Raw genomic sequence first — 16887 nt, forward strand, 5'->3', positions numbered from 1 at the left:
TTAACAAAATTAAAAACTTTTGTAAAATTTACAAAGCAGCCAATTTTTAGTTTCATTTTGGGTGGCATTTCATAAATAATGTTTCGGTTCTATGAATACTATTTCAAATGTGAAATGCCAATATTCGTAACTATTTAAATAGGCATTTAATATAGTATAATATTAATAAATATAATATTAAGTGTTTTATGTGTAAACTCTTACAAAATCACATTTGCTGCCGATCTTTCTTCTAGTTTTGTTTTTTAAGGATTTTCATTTTTGGTTTTAAAAGCATCGAATTGTTCAACGAATTTAACAAAGTTTTAAAGAAATGACTAAAGTACTTCAGTTAGGCACCATTTTTTTTAAAGTTAATCGAATTAGCTGAAGAAATAGACCGAGTCGAGAACGTTGCGCAGATCAAAGTCACCTTTTTGTGGCAGCTGGCGCAAAGTGCGATTCAACTGACGCTTGGACAGATCCTCCACGGAGCCATCGTTGGTAAAGTCGCTGCAAGGCAAGAGAAAATGTGGTTGAATGGAAGCTAATTGGGGGAGTCACTGCATCCTACTCACTTGTCCCGAAAGCTGTAGGTGTGCCGCATAAACTCCGACAGCTGCTCGAGTATCGGCTGCGAGTGCAGGGCGACAAACTGTTCGCGACAGGCGCGATTAAGCTCCGGCACCGTGCACGCATGCGTCCAGAAGCAGTCGTGCACGGAGACAAAGGTGATGCCCTGCCGTTCGCAGTGCAGCGAGGTGAGCATCATGTGCGACGAGTCCAGCGAGTGTATGAAGTTGGGCGGAAAGGCGTTCTTTTGCTTCAGAATGTTCGGTCGCTCGTACATATCCATGGGCATATTGGGCAACACGCGCAGGCCATGGCGCGCCACAGGCTTCAGCTCCTGCCGATTGTACGGCTGCACCACGGGCAGACCCAACGGTGTCACCCACTCCACATTCTGACTGCAAACGCCCGCTATGAGACGCGCACATTCCGTGAACCAGTCTTGAATCTCGCGCGTCGAGGTGAACATTTCGCGCAGGCTCTCAAACGTTTTGGTGGTCAAATATGTGGAGGCCGGCCACACCCAGTCCTTGGGAAAGTCATCGATATCCTTCAGCTGACGCGCTATCTGCAGCCGTGCACCGTACCGTGTGACGCCGTAAACGGTGGTCATCACCGTCTGTTTGATCACCTTGCGCCGCACGAAACCCTCCAGCGCCTGGGCCACATGCAGTCCGTTCTGTGCATCCGTTTTGCGTGAGCGCTCCACCAGGGCCGCCACAGCGCTGTACACATCCTGCGGTATGGCCGAGGGCGCCAGGTTAACGCTGCAGGCGCCAGCCTCATCACGACCCAGCGCCGCATAATGCTGCAGCCCATTGCAGGAGCCATCCTGGTGGATGGGAAAGCGACTCAGATAGGCAGCAGGATCGGGAGAACGCTGCACCTTGGCTATCTCCATGCAGCAGGCGAGCGTCTGCCACGGTTCATCCGATTTGGCCCACCACATGCGACCCGTGAGCGGATTATCCGCCGAATCCAAGATCTCCGGCATTATCTCCTCGGCGTAGAGTAGACGCTCGCGCACTGAATCCCGCTTCTTTGTGCCCGTCAAATTGATGCAGTGCAGCTTTAGCCAGCTAAAACCATCCACGCCCAGCGGTTGTGCCTGATCGAAAATAAGCATCGAACGCGCCAGATCCGAGCCCAAATGATTCAGATGCGGCGGCACGGGATAAACGCGTCCACGAAAGTCCATGTTATGCGGCAGCCAGAAGACCTTGTCGCGGTACTGTTATATAAGATGCGATTAGAAAGGGCTTAAGTCCGGAATTCCATATCTTCTTTCAACCATGCAGCGAACCTTAAACTAAAGCACACACCCAAACAAACACGCGAAACTAAAACAGAAGCTCTTGTCCTCGGTGTGTCCACTGGCCCACAGATCACAATAATTGCTGTTTATATCGCCGATCTTGTCCAGCGTGCTACTGTGTTTCTTCTGCTCGATTTGATAGCATTGCTGCATCCCTCTTTTCTCTATCATCTTTCTTTTTAACATGCAGCGAACCTTAAACTAAAGCACACACGCAATCAAAACTAAAGCAGACACACTTGAAACTAAAACAGAACCAAACCACCTTTATAAAGAAAGGATTGGGCTATTTTGTGCCAATTTTGAAAATAATATTGCGATTATTTCGGATCATGCAAGGTATTATAAAGCATTTGTCGAACAAACCACCCTTTCACCCCTTCCACCCTTGAAATCAAGTTAAAAGGCAAAAGGACTTAATTTTATCTTTTGGCACACAAACTTTGGCTGCAAATTTTCCAAGTTTTCCATCACTGCCTGGAACCTGGTTTTGCTTACATTTATCTATGTCTACTTACGTGCTGCGCCAGCGACAGGCGATAGAGAGCATCACACCACAAGCTGTACATTTCGGCCTGTCTGCGTCGATGGCCGAGCTTATCCCGAAACTGTTTGGCACGTTCCGCTGGCGAGACGCCGCTGCCAGCCTTCTCGCCCGTCGGCAACGTAGGCAGCGGCGGCAAGGAGCTGGGCGGCTGTGGGACATCCAATTTGGCATCGCCGCCCTTCTGGAAGACCTCAATGATCACATCCAGCAGCTGGGTATTGACGCGCCACGGCACGCTGGCCAGCTGATTGAGTGAATCGAGCGCCGGATAGAGATGCTGCGGATTGGCTGCACGTATGCGCTCCCATTGCTGCACAGCCTGATGCGGCAGTCGGATGAGCTCCGATTTGTTCAGCAAATAGCCGCCGTTTTGGGGTGTACTCCAGGGCTGGGGCGGGCACAGCATGGGCACCAGATTCGAGTCAAAGGTGAGCGTCTGCTGGCGGGAGGCGCGCAACAGACGCGACAGCACCGGATGCGGCTTAACCTCCTCCTTGACCAGCCGGCCCTGATTGCGGAACAGCGTATAGAAGGCGGGCAGCAGATTCGGTGCCGTTGTCGTCGCCGTTGTCTTCGTTGTCTTGCTCTTCTGGCGCATGATGTGCGCATCGATCTTAATGTCGCGCATCAGTATGTTGTATAGGAAACGACCCACGCCGGCGAGCACATTGGTGGGCCACGGCACCTCGGGCATATCCATGGAGGGTCCACTGTGTCGCTGGGCGTGCACTAGTCGCTGCCACATTTGGCGCGTATTGTCCTCGTTGTGTCCACTGGCCCACAGATCACAATAATCGCTGTAGATATCGCCGATCTTCTCCAGCGTGCCATTGTGTTTCTTCAGCTCGATTTGATAGCATTGCTGCACCCTTTGGCCCAACTCCCTGTACAGCTGACCCACGGTGGGACTAAAGGTTTCCGAGCCCTCGGCTAGCTTGTACAACTCCTTGATGAGTATGTCCGCAAAGTGATTCGTGTCGAGCACCTTCAGGTACGTGTAGTAGTTCATATAGCCGTGCGGCTTGAATCTCACCTGAGCCCGCAACGTATTCAGATCGCGCACAATCGCGGCGGAGATTTGTTTGCGCCAGTTTTGTTCCAGCTCTTTCAGTTTTCCACGCTGCGAAAGAAGGAAGCATTATAAATGTTTTCTACTCAAACTAAGGGCAGGGACTTACGCAATACTCGGCATTGGCAAACTCCTTGGAATTCTCAATGGATTTGATGGTAATGCAGCCATCCAACTCCACTTGCAGCTGCTCGCGTGCCATCTGTTCCAGCTGTGCTTTGCTAAAGCCACGCTTCGACCTCATCATAACACAATCCTCCTCCGGAGCTGCAGCCGTTGTCTCCGCGCCCACGGGCAGCACCTTTGCGTTGAGCTCATTGAGCAGCTCGTTATCGTAGCCCAGCTGGGGCGGCACATAAACCGGCGTAAAGTTCGCGCGCACACGCCGAATGGCATCCAGTGCTATGTCGCGCTGATCCGATATAAATTTAGCTCGATCCATGATTTGATCTAATATATAACCCTGCTGTTCCGCCTGGGCTATGTACTGCTCAATTAATTGCTGATTCTGTGCATCTGGTTCCACGCGACCCAGGCACTCGAATACGGCCGCATATGTTTGTTCGTTGAACTCGAGGCCATCCTCATGGATCAACTTGAATAGCTCCTGGCAGCGATCAAAGGAACCCTTGCCCGCATAGCCATGCAACAGAATGTTGTACAAATCGATGGTGATGATGCTGCTGGCTTGTTTCTGCTGCTGCGCATTGCTCTTCCTGGCGCGACTGCGATAGGCGAAGATCGTGGAGAGCGCACGGCTCAGCATATTGGCCGAGACGCACACATTCAGATATGTGGTTAAATTGATGATCAGCGCACGATGCTTGGCCTGACGCTCCTGCTCCTCAGTTACATGCACCTTGGACTTGAAGCTAATGGAGAAAAAGAAGTAGGTAATTAAATGCGCTTGCAGATTGGACGTGCAATGTAAAACAAACCGTTTCTTGGACTTGGCTGTCACGGCATTAGACTGGGGCCGGCTGATGGCAGGCATGGTCGCCTTATGCGACTCCTGTACATCGATATATGGCTCAATTGTTTCAAAGGGATCAGCTGCGTGCTTAGGTGCATTTACACTGAAATGAATTAAAGTAAATAAATGCTTTCTACAACTGGAGGCAGCTACGTACCTAAAGCTCGACAAATGCGTCTCGGCATGATCCTGTCGCTCATTCTCCATGCCCTCAATGATGTCACGATAATTGTGAAAGCTTTTCAGTATCTTATGCACCTCCGCCGGATTGGCAATAAACTGTTTGGTGTATGTCTCTTTGCCAAAGAATATCAGCGGCTTGTCATCGTACATGCCCGCCTCCAGTATGGAGCTATCGAGTGCATCAAAATCGATTTTTTGATACTCAGCCGGCTGTCGCTGTGCGGCCTCCTCGCTGCTCGGCTTACCCTTCTTCACAGCGCGTCGCTCATCCCGCGCGCGCTTCTCCAAGATTTGCATTTGCGTTTTCTGTATGAATTCCGCCAATTTCTTTGATTTCAAGCGTTTCACGCGTGATTTGCGCTCGCTGGCAGTCAGTTCGGTAACTGTTGTGTTAATTAGTTATACATAATGTGAATTTGCTAAGTTTTTTATGTTGCATACCCTCCAGGAGCTCCACATATTTGGCGTAGCGCGGTTTGCGCAAACGTTTCTTCTTGGCCACCGCCAGGGCGTCTGTCTGTGTGGGCGTGGTGGACTGTGTGCGTGCGGCAGTTGTTGCTGTCAGAAGAATAATTATTAATTTGCTGCACTTTTTAGTCAGCAAACTCATTTACTTACTTGCCGGCGCTGCGCGATAGAGCATCTGATAATATTGCTGATATTGTGTTAAATTGTGCGCAGCGGCGCCGACGTTGCCGCAGCTGCAGCAGCTACTGTTTGTTGAGGCAGGCGTTGGCAGCCGCAGCATCCGTTGCATGGCTGTGGCACGATTGCCGCCCAACAAACGATACATTTTGACTATGCAATTGCAACGTTTGATTACGAAATTTATTTAATTTTCACACAAAAATGTCCCCTGCTTGCATAATATTTTGTTGTCCATTGCGCGTTTCACGTGTTGGGGCCAGACAGGGCTGCGTTAACAGCTGTTCAAGCGATAGTATCGATAGTGCATTTGTGCCTGCGAGGGCTGCACTAACAGCTGCTCAAATGATCTAATCGATAGTTTGTTTTCTTTGGCCAGCCTGCCAACTTGCGCAAATGGGAAATTCGAATTTTTGAATTTGCCAATCATTGATTTTAACGTTAAGTATTAAAATAATTATATATACGTATTTGTTAGAATTCACAAAAATGCCGCAAAAGATGGGCAAAGACAAAGAGCCGCTGCCGCCAAATATATTTCTATACATACAGCTGGCCCATATCGGAATACCGCCCAACGTAACTGATCCACTGGAAATACACTTGGATCAAGGCGGCAGCCTAATTATCAAGTGTGTGGAGCATTACAATACCGAAGGGATTATAGTACAGGATGAGTTCAAGCAGAAGCCCACATACACGTTGGTATTCCAACAGGATAATCTCGATCGGATCAATCATGCAGCCGATAATCCCTTGCTGATAAAGCTATATATGCGCAAGAGCGAAGAGCCGTCCTATTTTGAGACGGAGGAGATGGAATTGGAGACAGAAGCGTCCGACTTGCTGTCCACGCTAATTGATCAAATTGAGCAAAATACAGATATCGATGCCGAACTCAGTTTTCACGAAACCAAAGGCGAGCTGGTGCTGCTCAGTGTGGGCTATCTCGATATAATCAAGCTATTCGGTCATCATCGCTGCATGCTGCGCGAGGAGCTCTATCTCTATCCGGTGCCCGATTGTCCCATTGAACTGCGCCGCACCATCAACACCGAATGGCATCTGTACACGCTGGTGCCCATTGCCAAGGAGTTGACCTTCACCAACATTGCGTTCGTCACATTCGAGTCCATTTACAATCTGAAGGAAGAGTATACGCTCGATCTGGATACCCTAAATGTGCAGCTCAGCTTTCGGTCGCTGCTGCCCGTCGATCGCAACGAATACCATGTGATACCCTGGTGCAGCTTCAATAAGTTCACCGAATCGATCATTGAGAACCAGGATAATCATCATGTATTCGAATACTTTCGGAACAGCGTGCCGGATAGCGCCTGCACGGGCCTCAAGTCCAGCATGGAGGTGCATATGCATAAGCTCTTCGAGCATCTACTGCGCTCGGACTATATGGACATCGATTTTGGTCTGATCGATCCGACCCTCGACACGGCCTTGGTCTGCAACACCTTCCATCGATTTATACTCACAAAGAGCATGTCGGATTTATTGTACAGCACGATCGCCTGGCGGCGATATGTTATTGCTGTCGATGTCTGGAATGTGGGCACAACTGAGAAAAAAGTTGGCAAAAAAATGGTCAAAACAACGGGCAATATGATTATTTTCTCGGGTATACTAGATCCGGCCATATTCTGCTTTCCCGGCGGTAGGTACCAATCCAATTCTTAATCCATATTCTGATATTTAAAATAAACTGCAAAGATCAAATTCTTAATCTGTGCTAGGAACCATATTCGTCTGTATCAGAGTAGGTACTCTTATCTATCGATGAATATCGATTGATTTTTTGATATCTTCATCGGTATATTTTTGGTATATGCACTCAGTTAAATACCACATTTAAGCCCGGAAAATTTAAATTCTACATTTTGTAAGCAAAAGTTTAAAAAAAAAACAGAGAAAGAGAAGTGCGTTTTTGTAGTTAAACTTTGTCTAGGGTATCTGATGGTCGTTTAACTGCGTTTCTATTAATATAAACCTGTTTCCTTGCAGTGCAAACGATTCGCTTCGCTGTGGAGCTGAATTATATGGGCGCCAAGAAGAAGATGCCTTACATCAAGCTGCCGAGCACAGCGTCCAATCTCCGTGATACGAGTCGGCCAAGTACTCAACAAGATGCCGAATCGCCGACATTTGCCATAATAAAAATATGCCTGCTGGCACCGCTGGATCAGGTGTACGAGGAGCTGAAGGTGTTTCGCGAATCCTTCATTAGTCAGAATCGTTTGCTCTACTGCAAAAGCGCGCTGCAGAGCCCGGCGCCGTTGCCGCTCAGTAAAATTCAGCGGGACGCCTATACGCGTCTGGATGTATTCATGCGGGACACGATACGCTATATAGTCGACAAGAATGTGCATAGCATCGAGGACAAGCGGAATCATTTCTGCTGTGCCCTGCAGAATCTGACCAACATATTGCTCAAGGTCGTCGGCTGTGACTTCAATATGCGCGTACGCACGAGCACCAGCATTGAGTTTGCAGTTAGTCCATCCTCAAATACCTAAAAATTCCCATTATATATACAGTTTAACTCAATCCTATAGAATTTGTGCGCCGTTGCCTATAACGAGCTGGAGCAACGGGTACACAATCTGCTCGAGAAGATCGAGGTGGAGGGCCTAGATGAGCTTGTGCTCGACAAACAGGAGCGAAACGACAATCTCATCGATCACATGAACGCCATCAAAATCATGAACGCCGTCGGCGACAAACGTATGGCCAATAATTTTTACGAAAAGGTGATTGGCTGGATGATTGGGCACTTTAAAGATAAGCTATTCGTATCTCGTGCAGTTAAGCATCATAAATCATATTCACACTTTATACACGAACCAACATTTTGAGACCATTTATAGTTATCCCAAACAATTTACAAACTATCCTTTAGCTTACACGATATCTATCTAATAGGTTTGTTAGCATGATCAAACAGATCTGACTTTCTTTCCATTTTTACGCAAACTAGAAATTAATTGCTTATATCCAAGTCGGCCAGATTAAAACTCTATATCATATAGCTATCTTAGAAAGTAAGCTTTAAAAGCAAAACTTTTTTCAAACAACTTTTTCTGTGTTCAATTTTATCTGGACCAAATTAAAATCCTTATATGAAAATTAATTCTATTAATATTGGAGCTATATCATATAGATCCTATAGAAAAAATTATTTTAAAATTAGCTCTGTTTCTGTTGAAAATTTTCTAAGCATTTTGTTCTAAATTTCATCTTTAGCAAACTATGCCCCTTATATTAAAATCGTATTAATTAAGAATTAAGATCCTAATAGCAAAATCAATTCTATTAATATTGGAGCTATATCCTACAGATTCTATAGAAAATTGTTTTTAAATATAACTGTTTCTTTTTAAATAGTTTTAAGTTTTTTTGTATTCCTATTAATATTGGAGTATATAGAGATCCTAAAGGAAAACTTATTCAAAAATTAAGTTCTTATATGCACAACTCATTTTCTTTCCGAGAAGTTCTAAGCAAACTCTATATTTACAAGTTTTATTTAGCTTAAACTGAGCTGGTCTCTTGTTAAGAATAGTTTATTGTATTTAAACAGAAATCAGATATATATAGCTGTGAGGGTATTTAAGCTTCAGCATAAAAGTGTCACCTTCTTCAGCTTATTTTATTTGAATTTCTTTCAGTACCAAAACCCACTCAGTAATAACAAAATGTATCTAGAAAATGTACTATTTTCTTAAATATTTTTTTTTTAAAGTTTATTACAGAGTAAAACTTATTTTAGCTTCATTTCCTCTGCAGGAAAGAACGAACACCTTTGCCAGTCTCTTTGAGTTCTATGACCTAATCTCAAATATGGAACGCGGACAATACGCGGCAGCCAAAACCTTCTTTAAGACACAAAAACTTTTATCTGTGGTGCACGATTACTTTGCGTAAGTGATGGACAGTCAGATACCCTGTACCCAAACAAAATGGGTATTTTGTTAAAGTACTAGACAAAGGCATCTCCCAACTGAGCCAAACTAGCACGTCCGTCCAGTTGTCTGTCTGTCCGCCTCTTTGTCCCCCTCTCTGTCCATTTGTCTACCCGTCTGTCTCCTCACCTATCTGTCTCTTCTCTATGTGTCACTTCTCATTTGAAACGTAGCAGACGCTTGGCGCTGGGTACAGGGTATCTGCTAGTCGATCAACTCCAACTAGACGCTTTATCAATTAAAATGTATGGCTTCACAGCGGCTGGATACGCATTTACCTGGACTATGTGGGCACACGGGAAGATCCCGATCCGCTGGTATCAGACAATGCGAACGAGTGCCTCTTGAATAGCATAACGAAATATGCGCAAGACAATGATCGTCAATTGGATGGCTGGATACTGCTCTATTGCTATTATAAGCGGTTCAATTATGCGCCCGGGCATTCGTATGCACGCTGGCGCTTCGAGGATCACCTGAAGCAGCCGCGTGTTACCAGCTCCTCGGCGCCGTACAGCCTGTGGGGCATATCGCTGAACGTGTATCCCACATTTGAGCATCAGCGTGGCTACGTTTTCTACGAATCCTTCAAGATGTTTGTGCGCTTGGGCCTGTACGAGTTCGGTCAGGTGATATTCGAAGATGTGCAGCACGAGTGCAGCCTTGCCGAGAGCTATATGATAGGCACACAGTTAAAGATATTGCTCAATCAACTGGATCCGGACTTTAAGGTGACGACGTTCAGCTTTGAGGGCAGCGGTGCGGAGGAACTGCTGGTGAGTTTTCGTCCAACCATAGACAGACGTCTGTTCGAGCTCTACATCGTTTAATTCACTTGTATCGAACTCGGTTACTCAAGCGATTCAGCAGAAAACCGATGGACTCGAGCTTTCCATCACATTTGAATAAACTATTCACACAACCGAAAGACAAGCGAAGTTCGAACTGCATGAGGCAGCAGCATGTTCGATTGAACATGTTCGATTGTAACACTTGTTTTCAACTCGAACAGCATTTTTAGTCTTGAGTATTAGTCTCGAGTATTATAATTATTCGAGCATTTGAAACGCGTTTCACTTGCCTCGTTGCAGAGCTCTAATCGACACTCCCACCTCGAACTTCATGTAGGTCGGCTTTAATGCTCAGCTAAATGGCAATGTGGAGTATTATCGCGGCAATATGGAGAGTGCCGCCGAATATTATACGCGCAATTTGCAGCAGTACAGAGAAGCTACACCAGGCCGGGATAATTTTTTGCTTAGCAAATTTCGACTGGCCTATTTGGCCTTTGAGGCGGGCAAATATCAGCTGACAATTGATGCACTGCATCATCCCAGTGTCGGCAAATTGCTCTCCCTGGTCAGCAACTATCTCATGGGCAAGGCCTACTACAAGCTGGACGAGTACAGCAAGGCGATGGAATGCTTTGTCCAATGCACCACATTTGGTTCACATGTGCCAGATATTTGGGGCTACCTGGCGTTGATCAATCTACAAATGGGCAACAATATAAATGCCCTCACGTGTTGGAAATATGCCCGAGTTGTAAATGCTGGATGTACTTAAAGCCTACGAGAGCTCTTACCTTTCTTGCTTTCTTTGCAGGATCCCACAAAGGAAATTACGGATGAGACCATCTACGACGAGCTGGACATGATTGACATCGACAGCGTGGACCTGTATATTGATTATCCCAGTCCTACCAATAGTACCACATCGTTTCTAGGCGAAGATGATGATGAATAAACTCGTATCGCATATCATTTTCGTAGCCGGCTAACAGCTAGAAATTAAATCGAGGTTTTGTCAATTATTGAGCTCTGTGTGCTTTCTTCAATGTGGGAATATGATTTTTGATAAGTCTATGTTGGGTATTATAAATAATCTATGAATATTGTCGATATTGTATGGATCTTTTTTTTTTACATCACATACATACATACACACATACACACATTCATACATACATACATACATACATACATACATACATACATACATACATACATACATACATACATACATACATACATACATACATACATACATACATACATACATACATACATACATACATACATACATACATACATACATACATACATATGTACATACATACATACATACATACATACATACATACATACATACATACATACATACATACATATATACATACATACATACATACATACATACATACATACATACATACATACATACATACATACATACATACATACATACATACATACATACATACATACATACATACATACATACATACATACATACATACATACATACATACATACATACATACATACATACATACATACATACATACATACATACATATGTACATACATATGTACATACATATGTACATACATACATACATACATACATACATACATACATACATACATGCATCTACATCTATGTACATACATTTCTACTTACCCGCTCCTCCTCTTCCTGCTCCACCGCCTCAAGTTGCTCCACCATCGGCCGTTGGAGCCAACGTTCCCTGCTTGTCGAATTTCAGCAGGGCCTACTTAAATTTTTGAGAATCGAGGAGGAGAGCACTTGGCAGAAATTCGTTTTATTTAAATTTGCAGTACAGAGACAAGTAAGCTTGGTCTGCGTTTGGTTTTAGAAAACAAACATACATGCATTCATATGTATATATGTACATACATACATACACTAACACACACACGACCACACGCACACTCACACACATACATACACACACACATATATATATAATACTTATGTAAAGACAATTTTCTCTTAAATCACATACATTTTTCATTCCTCCCTTTTACTTTATTCTTAAACAACTCAACACTTTTTTTAGCTCATCTTTTTCTCCTTTACTTTATCCTTAAACAACTCAACATATTTTTAAATCTCATCTACTCAGCTCAACGACTGTCACATGTCCTTCCTGGTCGCCATAATCCACAGCTTCTGCTTCTTTTTCATGGAAATTGTCTGCACATCTCTGCTCTGCTTCTTCCTATTTATCTAACAGTTGTGATTATGGTTTCATTAGATGGTTATTATGCCTGCAACATGCAACACAATTTGGCAACTGCAGCAATGCTGCAATTTGTATTTTATTTTCGTGTTCTTGTCTCAAATGGACTAAAGGGTATATTGGCTGTGTGCCGCTGTTTGTGACATTCAAGCTAAAGCAACAAAGTTTAGTTTTAAGTTATTATCTTTCAGAATTTTAAATTTATATCGAATGCTATTTAGCTGTTATCAAAATCAGCTAAATTTATGTAAACTTATATTTTCTTTCTTTTGTCTGAGGATTCCAGATAATCTTGCTCAGAAGCTCTCCATGGCAGGCCCACTGAGGCTGCCTCTCTGCTAATTACAGAGTATCTCAACAGTCGAGCATTTCTTAATTGCTTCTTGTTTTGCTGTTGTTTAGCAGCCGTGACTTGTTGACACAAGGTAATGAGACAGGCCGCAATTTGCTTGCACAAGACAGCGGCATAAATACACACACCCATACACACACACACACACAGAGACAACCTGCTCTTGTACTTTTTATAGCATACTTTTGAGCGGTGCACAAATGCCACAACAGAAGCAGCCACAGTCGGCATCAAAGCATGGCCCACGTTGGAGGCTGGGACTATGACGAGAAGCTGCCAGCGATGGGCGCGGGCGTGACCAGCAGCACGGCTCTGGCCATACGGAATTCGACAATAATCGCGCATCGTTTGTCCATCTATTTGCCGCAGCTGCTGTTGCCCACGCGGGATCCACAAAAGGTGCAACCTTTTCTGCTTTGCCAGCTGCATAATTACCTGACTTCATTTCCGTTTCGGCAGCTCATCATGGAAATCAACTGCCATGTGGCTCAATTCCGTGAGCTGCTCATCTTTATTGGCCAAGCGCGCGATTCGCCCGAGCTGCGCGAAAAGATCCGCCGGCTGCGACGCAGCTGCGTGGACGCCTGCAAGCTGACGGCGCATCTGATCACGCCGCAGTCCAGGCTTAGCCAGGCGGCCAGCTCCAGTGAGTGCCGCTTGCAGCTATCGCTGCTCTACCAGCTGACGCAGCAGTTCCGGCACGAGCTCATCAAGAGCCATCGGCTCATACAGCTGGTGCCCTACGACATGACCGACTACTATGGTGAGTTGCTATAGTTGGTCCGATAAACAAATCTGATCCTCGCCCATTTAGCGCCCGCTCGCAGCGCACCCTCGAATCTGGGCAATGTGATTAGCCAGATATTGCTGTGCAAGCAAATCAATCCGGACTTCCAGCAGGAGGAGCTGTGCAGCATCAGCAAGGATGCGCAGGAGTTGAGCGAGCTGCTCGCCCAGCTGGAATCGCATCTGCCCAGTCCCGCGGCCGCCGACGACGAACCGGACCCGCACCTGGACCTGCACCTGCCTCACAGCTGTGAGTAAAATTCCAGTGTCTACTGAACCATTACAAAAGCCTTCTACTCCTCATGCCTACCACCCTCCCCCCCGCCATGCAGGCGATGTCAACCTGGCCATGTCCGCCTGGTACAAACACCAGCGACGTCGCAGCTGCCGCAGCCGCAGTCGCAGTCTCTGCTGCTGCCTTCGGTCATCTCAAGCGAATTAGTTTTAAGCAGGTAAGCGAAAGTCATGCCGCGTATGAGACTACCTGATACCCTTTTTCCACATTGACAATTTTCGTTCTTTTTAGCGGTACTTTTCAAAATAAATCCATGCAATAAATTTAGTTTAGCTTAGCGTTAACTTATCTCTACACTCGTGTACAGGAAATTCCGAATAAAAATATTTTAGAACTGATAATAATGAATGGGCCAGCGGTTTACTGAATGGGGCTCTACGAACAAAGCATTGCCATAAAATTGCCGGCAAATAAATTACGTAGCCTTACAGACAACAAAGAACGGATCGTAAATCGATTAAATCAATAAAAATACCTTAATAATAATAACAGTTAATAATTTCAATAATAGAAATAATAACAAATATAATAATATATATTATACATAAATAAATGCTATAATTAGAAATTCGTAAAAGTATTTTAAATATGTGAAAACCCCAATTTTTTCTTTTAATTTCCAATTTTGCATACGCAGTATAAATTATTATGGATTATTATTAAATATTCCCATTATATAGATCTTTTTAGACTGGGGACTTTTTTTTGCTATAAAATTGGGTTTTCCAAAATTTCATATGCAAAATTGGTGAAAACCCGAAAATAATTGAATAAAATTTGCCCTAAGGCTAAATGTTAATTCCAATATATTTCTCATTTCCCAGGAAACAATGCGACAATTATTATAATTAGAATCAGAATAATTATAGCAAAAGTAATCACCATAATATAAGCACTATTAAGTTTACAAATTAAAGTTATTATAGCACTGGTATGAATCTTAATATACATATATAGATAGATAGATAGATATACATATAGATGAACTAATATATCTATACATATATACATTAAATTTATGCCTGAAAGCTACCTAATGTGTATAGGTATACGATGTAGGTTATACAAAGGTCAAAATTTCCCACCCCCAAAACTCACTCAAAACTCAACCAATTTTCATAAGGTTTGGCTATTTGTTCATGGTTTGGCATCAATTTGGCATCTAAATCTGACAACATTATTTTTGGTCAAAATTCATGTGAAAATTGTACCCTCAAATATCCTATATAGACATAGGTCTAATTTTCCCACTCCCTCTAGAAAGTTTGCTTAAAAAATGAACTATAATTGATTTAGGGGGAGCATAACATAAATAAAGTCTTGCTTAATGGGTTAGCCTTAGGCTTAAGTACATATATTCTTACTATATATATACATATATACATATATATATTTGAAACTTCTGCTATCATTTTTTAACATTACTCAATAAAACCTTTATAATATATATATATAAATGTTCAAGTGCATTTACCTATTTTTTTATTATTTCACTTTGCTCAATTGTTATTAATTTTTGGGGCAGATGAAATAAATATATTTTGCTTAATGGCTTAGCCTGGGCTTATATAAAGAATTCCTGGCTAATTATATATATATTTTTCATTTTTTCTCTTTCTACTTACCTCATTTTGTAAAAGCAGTTGTTTGTTTTTTAATATTTTTGCTGGCCTATCAATTGCCACTAATTATTTTCCATTAAGCGAAATATAATTATTCCGTAAATTTGTTTTTGCACACTTTGGCATTTTCCGGTAAATTAGGTGCCCACACAGCATTACCAATATATACACATATATAAATATAGATGATATAATGGAAAAATGCTGCACAGTGCTGTAAACTAACAGCGCTCACTGTGTGCATGTGTGTGTATCTGTGTGCATGTGTGTGGGCAAACCTGCAGCCAGCGACAAGGAAGTGAATGTGGCACAATGCAATAAACTATATGTGCTCGTGTGTGTGTGTGTGTGTGTGTGTGTGTGTGTACCGTTAAAGCGGCAAAGCTGAATTAAGGACAGTTTGAAGATTAACGAGCATTAAACAAAATACCACTAAAAAATTTATATACTCACGTATGTATATATAAAGTCCATTTGTTGGGTTCAGAAAAGTCGCGATGATGAAATTTGTGCCCATTTCGCGCAATAAAAACTGAAAGCCCTCTGGACAACACTATCTGATGTGTGTTGATAAGGCCAGGCATGTGGTAAGCCCTACTTGACGACTATATATACCATATATATATATATAGAGTGTAGGGCGAACGGGCCTCCATAAAATAATATTAGATTACATTTTTTTTTAATTTTTTACATATTTTGAATATATTTTAATTTTAAAAATATGCTTTTGTCTTTTTACAAAACATATCTCTACATTAAAAATATATAGTATATATATATATGTGTATGTGTATACTTTATGCAGCTATAGTAGTAGTATATATATATATATATATATGTGTGTATATGTATATGTGTATATATAAGGTATAAACTTCTAGTATATAGTATATGTCATATGGATTTTCACAGAAAATCTTCAACTTTCTTTTGAGTAATGCTTACTTTCCCAATTGTTTTTCTTTTCTTTTTCATTTTTCTTTTTTCTTCACTTTTTAGCTTGGTTTTTCTTTGTGTGTGTTTTCTTTTTCTTGTGCGTTTGCTTTTCTGTGTTGAGCATTAGACGTTCTACGGAAGATTCTTTGTTTTTGATTTTGAATTTTAGCAATAATTCCAACGAGTTGTTTAACAAATTTTTTTTAACTTTTTCTTTTTGATTTGGCAAATTGTGTTTTTTGTTTTGACACTAAGCAAAGGCAACAACAACAACTAAAATGTTAACAATTAGGTATTTAGATCGTTGGACTTTCTTTCTTTCTTTTTTTTTCGGTTTTTTGTTTTTTTAGCTACAATTATTAAATTCACTATTTGTTAATGAACATTTTGCGTTTAGCTTTTGTTTTCTCTCTCTCTCTGGCTAATATCACCGTTATCACTGCGCAGCGCGGCGCTTAAACTGGACTTAAGTTCAAGCTAAATGTAGTCTCTTCTTCTTGTTCAAGATGTATGTGTGTGTGTGTGTGGCCGTAATAACAGTGTAAACTCAAATAATTAATTAACTGCTTAACGCTAATTCAACACAAGCTAC

At 42.7% G+C, this 16887-nt stretch overlaps 3 protein-coding genes across 4 annotated transcripts; 2 read left to right on the forward strand and 1 right to left on the reverse strand.

Moving 5' to 3' along the window:
• Positions 1 to 306: 306 nt before the first annotated feature.
• mtRNApol (mitochondrial RNA polymerase) lies at positions 307 to 5568 on the reverse strand. The gene is given in 7 exon segments (XM_064695357.1): positions 307 to 492; positions 558 to 1780; positions 2383 to 3531; positions 3590 to 4352; positions 4419 to 4556; positions 4611 to 5019; positions 5078 to 5568. Coding segments are annotated over 7 exon segments (4164 nt in total). The 5' UTR covers positions 5430 to 5568; the 3' UTR covers positions 307 to 362.
• A 151-nt stretch (positions 5569 to 5719) lies between these two features.
• LOC135437433 (uncharacterized) lies at positions 5720 to 11027 on the forward strand. 2 transcript variants are annotated; one of them, XM_064695358.1, is made up of 7 exons: positions 5720 to 6950; positions 7298 to 7785; positions 7849 to 8097; positions 9080 to 9213; positions 9515 to 10031; positions 10384 to 10800; positions 10861 to 11027. In XM_064695358.1, the coding sequence occupies exons 1-7, from the start codon at positions 5771 to 5773 to the stop codon at positions 10999 to 11001; spliced, it is 3126 nt and encodes a 1041-aa protein (XP_064551428.1). In that variant the 5' UTR covers positions 5720 to 5770; the 3' UTR covers positions 11002 to 11027. The 2 variants fall into 2 exon arrangements, with proteins under 2 accessions (XP_064551428.1, XP_064551429.1); XM_064695359.1 differs by having other exon boundaries at positions 7849 to 8043.
• A 1840-nt stretch (positions 11028 to 12867) lies between these two features.
• LOC135437445 (uncharacterized) lies at positions 12868 to 13918 on the forward strand. The gene is made up of 4 exons (XM_064695372.1): positions 12868 to 13052; positions 13113 to 13416; positions 13468 to 13689; positions 13772 to 13918. Exons 1-4 carry the CDS (start codon positions 12891 to 12893, stop codon positions 13879 to 13881), a joined length of 798 nt encoding a protein of 265 aa, XP_064551442.1. The 5' UTR covers positions 12868 to 12890; the 3' UTR covers positions 13882 to 13918.
• Positions 13919 to 16887: the final 2969 nt, after the last annotated feature.

The sequence above is a fragment of the Drosophila montana genome, unplaced genomic scaffold, assembly GCF_035044405.1.
Source record: "Drosophila montana isolate Dmon_TW-CO22-7 unplaced genomic scaffold, ASM3504440v1 contig_3747_1, whole genome shotgun sequence".
NCBI classification, from domain to species: domain Eukaryota; kingdom Metazoa; phylum Arthropoda; class Insecta; order Diptera; family Drosophilidae; genus Drosophila; species Drosophila montana.